General features: G+C 33.5%; 1 protein-coding gene across 1 annotated transcript; it reads left to right on the top strand.

The window, feature by feature from the left end:
• Nucleotides 1-726: 726 nt before the first annotated feature.
• Nucleotides 727-2173, top strand: LOC118343791. The gene is made up of 2 exons (XM_035686156.1): nt 727-1541; nt 1888-2173. Exons 1-2 carry the CDS (start codon nt 854-856, stop codon nt 1902-1904), a joined length of 705 nt encoding a protein of 234 aa, XP_035542049.1. The 5' UTR covers nt 727-853; the 3' UTR covers nt 1905-2173.
• Nucleotides 2174-6960: the final 4787 nt, after the last annotated feature.

Raw genomic sequence — 6960 nt, 5'->3', positions numbered from 1 at the left:
GTCAAAATTGATAAGAAATCGATCGATAGACGGTGAAATTTTATTAAAATTGACGTCGACTGGTTCAGTCTCGATTCGAACTATTAAAAAATTGTTGAACCGGCCGATGTCTTAAATCAATTTTTTTATATATAAAATCTATTCTAAAACGGCACAGTGTCTTTATGCTTATGCAGTTAAGGAAAAAAAATAAAAAAAAAATAAAAAATAAAAAAATAAAAAAATAAAAAAAGGGCGCCGTTTGGCTATATCCTGACCTCCATTAACATATCAAGTAAAAAACCCCCCGCCCCTTTTTTTCTATTTTTAAAAATACTCCTAAAATTAAAAACGTCAAAAAAAACATCCCACTTTAATTTAGGAGATGAAAGATGAATGAATTACACAACCAACCAATGGATTTTTCTGTTCTTTCAAAGTGGGACCCATCCATTAGTTGTTTGAATCCCCCGACTTGTCCCCTTCCAGATGTGAAGTGTGTGACGTCCGACTCCTACACCCTTGGTCGCACGTACACACATGTTATACACGTGTGAACACACTCACGAACAGTTTACAAACCCAATCTACCCTCATGTTCTAAATTTCAGAACGCGGCGTTTCACTCAGTCCACCAAGGTTTACCAAAACGACGGGGCAGGCCAACCCCGGTTATGAATTTGACTCAACCATGGTTAATCTGTCTCCCACCAATCAAACCCCTCCCTTTTTAAAAACCTCAGCCAAAGGGAAGCCACAGAGACGGTGAGGTGAGAGAAACAGAAGAGAGAGCCAGAGGAACTGCGTAGCCCAGGAAGAAGAAAGTCAAGAGAAAGCAAAAACTCCAAGAGCAAGCTGTTGGTATTCCCCAAAAATGGCGTTTTATGTGGACGAAGAAGAGGTTTGGAAATGCCCAAAGCACCCCTCCAAGCGTCGCCGCAGCGGGATTTGCCACGTTTGCCTCCGCGAGCGCCTCTCCATCCTCTGTCCCGACTGCGCTAACGTCCGGCCCTGTTCCTGCCGCGCTACTGCCGCGACAACTTCGTCTTCTTCGTCCTCGTCTTCGTCCTTCTCTCGCTTCTCGACGTCAGACGGCGGCGTCGGAGCTGTCGGTCGCGTCTCCAATCTATTAGAGAGTGAGCCAGCCTTTCGCCGGTCCAGATCGCTCGCGATTCCCTTCCTCCGGTCTAGCTCCCGGTTCGTCGGTAACGAGAGCGAACTGAAAGAACCAGCGTCGGTTGGCGGTAAGAGCAGAGCTTCGTCGTTTTGGTCGGTGTTCAGATCGCAGAAGAGCAAGAAGATGGAAGCGGACGAAGGAAATGCGAAGAAGCAGAACGAAGTGGCCGTGGAAGAAGAAGAAAAAGAGGACGTGAGGGCGAGGACGACGATGATGATGAGGTCGAGATCCGTGGCCGTATCGGTGACGTCAGATTCAGGAATAGGGCTCGGTGGCCGAGAGAGCAGAGGGAAGGGTCGGAGTTGGTATTTTCCGAGTCCGATAAAGGCTTTTCGGCAGTCAAAGATCGCCAAGGTGGTTCAGGAACGGTCTCCTTTATACAGAGGTTGATTTTTGCCGAAATAATTAAAAGAATATATTATTATTATTATTATTATTATTATAATACTTGGTCTCATCATGTTTATGAAATAACAGTGAAGAAAGAAAGAATGAAAAATAGACTAATATTATTTTTTTCATAGTTTTTGGAAAAGAATTGTAATAGCTCATCTTTGAGTTGCAACCTCTGATTTTTGAAGATATAGTAACTTGGAAATTTCAGTGAGTGATTTGGGGTATGCATATGATGTTCTCAATATGTCTTTTTTTCTTTCCCTTATTTTCTAGTAATATTTCATTAAAAGGATTTACAATTGGCTTATGTTTTTTTAATTTTGGTTTTTCTATAGGAGGGACTGTGCATTAATGCAAATATATTTTTGCAAATAAGCATTTGTGGTTGGGAATTATGTTGGAAATTGTTTTCAAGTGTGCCATAATAAATGGGTAGCTGCTTGTTTTGGAGGATTTTTTTGTAAATAATTACATGCCAACCAGTTTGGGAGGTGCTTGATTTGGTTGAGGTTAGTTAAAGAATCTTCCAGTGTTAACTGCCTTATAATGTATGATGGAAAAATTACAAGTAATCTGGGATTTTGGCCCCACTTATCATGTGGGTTTGAATGTACTGGAAAGTTTTAACATGGAGTACCTAACTGAATAAGTACCAAATGAACGCCATAACCTTTTTTATCTAGTAATGATTGTGCTACTTTTGCTTTTAGTATGCACCCAATTACAAACACTAGTCACACATGTATATAAATGCCTAATTATATATATATATATATATTTTTTTTTTTCCCAAGTGCTTTGTTTTACGTTTTCAAATTAATCTAAAATGTTAATTCCTAAGAGATTGATTTGGGTTTATGTGGATTTCAGAGTTCTTAGGAAATTTTACTATGGTTTTATGAACAATATTGGGTATGATTGGATTTGAGTCTGCTTAAACAAGGAGCTTCCCCAAATTGAGTTTTTCCTCCACGACTTTGAACCCAATTGATGTTCATAAAAGAAAACAAACATAAGTAGTCGTCATGTAACAGACCAAAGTAGGTGCTATTGCTTGGATGGGTAAAAGTGATGGATTAATATCTTGAGTAATGGAAATAAGTTTCAAATAGACAAGTCTCGACTAGACTTTTTGTAAAAGAAAAAAAGGGATTTAGTAGAAAGAAGAATGGTTTTTTTACATTTTTTTAAAGTGAGATTTACTTTTTTACAAAAGCTTGTGCGAGATTTGTTTATTTGAAAGATGTACAAATTATTTCTCTAATAATTCTTAATTTCTATCATACTTATAAGATATAAGGTGTGAGAGAGATAAAAACGTAAAACAAGTATTATTTCCGGTTAGACCCAAAAAATTATATGCTAAATAAATATTGTAAAATCTATTTCATATATCCATCTTAGACTTCGAATAAAAAAAAAAAACTTGTTAAGAAATAATGATCACAGAATTACAGGTGAATGATATTCTTTCAATACATGTGGATCAATTTACTTTCAGGTGCATATGAAAAGCTTTTTGGGACCCCATAAAACGAGTAATATAGTTGAATTGCATTTATAAGACATATCTTTCAATAGGGATAAGATTTTAGTTAGTTTGACGTTGCCCCACTGGTCAATGTCACTAGATGTTTTTTTTAAGCTAAATAATAATAAAGATTACAACTTGATTAAGAATTAAAAAAATGTTGTAGCCATATCTATTCTTGTGAAATGCAGGATACTGATTTATTAGTATTTTAAGTAGGCCAAGGAACGGGTCGAGACAGATCATGAGTTCACCTTGGATTAACCAATTGAGAATAGATAGACGTTCTTCCTTTATTCCATGTCTCGAAAGGGTAATATTATAAGCTTCAAATCAATTATGATGTGCCAGATTTTTTTTAAAAAAAAAATTGTGAAACAATAATAAATTATTTTCCTCATTGATTCATTATTTTTTAAAAAACAAAATCTAACAAAAAATAACTAAACATTTGTATATTTATTTATCTTCTCTACTAGTTATATCACTACAAGAAAAATGTTTAAACGTGATGAGTTATTTACAAAAAAAATTACTATTTTTTATTGTAATAAGTCTATTCTGATTACAAATATTCATTTTTCTTATAATGTATATCCGTAAGAGTTCTCTCTATTGTATAGCGATATATCTGCAAACTTTCATAAATTGTAAGGTCATAATCCAATAAAATTAACTTGGAGATGGAACCACCAAAGCTCCCGATGATTATACCCGTAATCACGTGATTACAATAATACATGTATTGAGAATCTCCAACAAGATTCGAACCGTTGGAGTGACAAAACCAGGAACAATATTTAAATACAAATATTCCAAGGAACCTTAGCACATGATGTTCATCTTCATCTGATCAGTGATGATCATTAGGAAGAGATAACTTGTATTAATAGTGTAAAGAATGATATTTAAATTATTCCAAGAAGCATCTGGTCGATCGATCGCTTAATTAATTAGCCAACCTCTGGAATTAGCCCCAAAACCAACTGATCTATTTGAATTGGTGCATGCATTGACTCTGGATCAATGTTGGTTAATCCATTCATAATTTTGTAATCTCTTATATTAATTAATACTTTCCATCTCTTCATTGGTATTCTCAAGATTGCCCGCGTCAAGCCCTCTTAAGCATAATCATGATGTTTCTCACTAATTAATTAATTAATTAATTAAGACGATCAATATATATATATATTAAGATATATTATTCAATTGATTGATAAATAAGTAAAAACTAACAAATAATTTTTTAACGAGTAATTTTACATACAACTGTGAAGTGTGTAAATACCGCGTAATCACTTTAAAAAATAGTGAGATTCACTATTAAAAATTTAATTTTTTTCATGTAGATCCCTATTTAGTTTTTTTAAAATGATTACGTTATAGTTACACAATTTACGATTATAAATATATTTTCTCTTTCTTAATTATCTTGACGCGACATCAAGAACATAGAATTAAATATTAAAATGGGCATGACAACCACTGTCAATATTTTAACATCCAACCAGCAATTGAATTATGAAAAATTAAAGAGGTATCGTACGTACGTAATTGAGTTTAGCTATTTATATTTAACAGTCATATATATTATATGTTTTTCTACAAAGAATTTGTAATAACCATCATAATTAATTGAAGTTTATTAGTCAAAAGTGGGGGAATTTTCTGCATCTTTATCGTCCAAATTTGAAATGTTTCACTTTCAATCCCCCGGCCAACCCACTACATGATTTTCCCATGAATATTAGATCAAGTCATCAAGATCAACGCATACATACATATATGTATGCATGTATGTATGCCAGCTGCAAAGCCTTGATCATGACATGAACTACGTACTACTTATTGCCTTTAGGGGAATGCAATGCTACGATCTTAATTTCAAGATGAGCATATGATGCTCATACACGTGTGCATTTGTTAGTAATTCCAAAAGGAAATTCAAACTTGTGTACGTGTTTAGGGATCGAAGACTTTTTGCTCGCGGCCAACTGAAAGTACTGAAGAATCAACAGACTAGCTTTGCTGGCTTCAATATTTAAAGCTCGTGTTTATAAAGACCTGATGTAGCTCATCTTGTGATCATTAACACAACCATGTAGACTAGTTAACATTAATTGATTAATTCAATCTCAACACTCATTTGAAGAGATGGGTGGTCTAAATGATGTCACATCATGTGTACAAAATAGATACTTCTAATAATAACTTCTATCTATATTTATTTTAATATTTAACAGTAATCCGTTACTCATTCTATCAACTTGGTAATTATATCATGTCGTACTTAGACTACAATGATCATATTAATCGTACTTAATTAGACTATATATATATATACAATCCTTAGCTTTACACAAAGTAGAACAAAGTTTATAGAGGTGTTGACAAAAGGCACACCATTGAATGCGAATTAGTCAGTCAAAAGAAGCCTACCCGAGAAGTTTCTTCCTTTCTAATTTCTTTGTTTGTTTGTTTTTTTTTTAATTAAATTGAAAAATAAATATCCTATATATATATATATATATATATGGTCTCGATCATGGCCTTGGAAATTAGAGTTACTGTCTCTTTCTCTCTCTGTTCTGACATTAATTAAAATTAAGAATTAAACAGTCAACCACGAAACCCACTTGCCCTTACAGGGTTCAAAATCATCCAAACACGTACAAATTAAGCAAATTCTGAATCCTCATGAAAATACGTTTATTCTTCAAATAATCTTCTCCGTTCACACCGTACTTGTTTCAACAACGTTACAGTTTGATGCAATTTATGTATACATGACGTCTGTCTTCGCACAATCTCTCTCTCTCTCTCTCAGACACACACACATATATATATATGTATAGTTTGGCCAACGTCACATTTGCTGCATCTTTATTCATTCCTTATAAGTGCTGACATGTTCTGATAAAATTATAAGGTTCGTACGTTCTGCTTGAGGACGACGACTTAAAATTAATTAATCACCCGGGCACCGGGATGGATTAAGAGGTTATTCGATAAAATATCTAAATGAATGTGTTATAGTCATAAAAAAAATTAATAAAAATAAATTTATAAACTAAAATGGTTTTATATAATATGTTAAATCTATTAAAATAAAAATAAATTTATAATTTAATATACCACATCATACCACGTCAATTTATTTTTATGAAATCTCTTTATAACTAAATAATTTCTCATGCCAAAAAGTATGAAGATTAATCTTTCTTATATATATATTTAAGAAAAGATTTATTTATATTCCTGTAATTGTCATACTCTCATCATTTTTGATATGATATTAAATAATTGATCAACAACTCAAATATAATAAATAGTTTTATGTTATAAGATAGTAAAAGAATAACGATGGAAAGAAATGGTAAATATCATTATTCATATTAAATTAATCGCTCCGTTAAATAAAGCTGCTTTCAATTTAGGAAAGAAAGCCCTTTACCGACAAATTTGTTAGTTGTAGACTGTAGTGGGAATATCCAACATCGCACTCGACTTATGTAAGTCAATTACATGCTCCCTAGCCATTGAGTTGTTTTTATTTCTTATCCTTTATTTTTTTTTATTATCTAAAAATCTCGGTGACTTTTTAGTTCCTCGAAGAGAAAAAAACAAGGAAGAAAATGGTGGATGCTGATCCATATATCCAAGCAAATGCAATGTATAAGGAAAGGGTGTAGAGACATAATCCTTTTTATTGGTTTAGCACACTGTACGCTCACTTTTCTTTTGCTCTTTAAACTCGAAGTGTTGCTATCTGATGCCGGCTCGGACTCTCAGATGGGTCCAAACCCCATGCGTCCCGATACGTATGGGGACAGGACATTCTTTCCTTACCAAAAATTTAAGAGGAAGAAAAACG

This window comes from Juglans regia, chromosome 2 (assembly GCF_001411555.2).
Source record: "Juglans regia cultivar Chandler chromosome 2, Walnut 2.0, whole genome shotgun sequence".
In the NCBI taxonomy this organism is placed as follows: Eukaryota; Viridiplantae; Streptophyta; class Magnoliopsida; order Fagales; family Juglandaceae; genus Juglans; species Juglans regia.
This window is presented reverse-complemented; position numbering and strand designations above follow the sequence as displayed.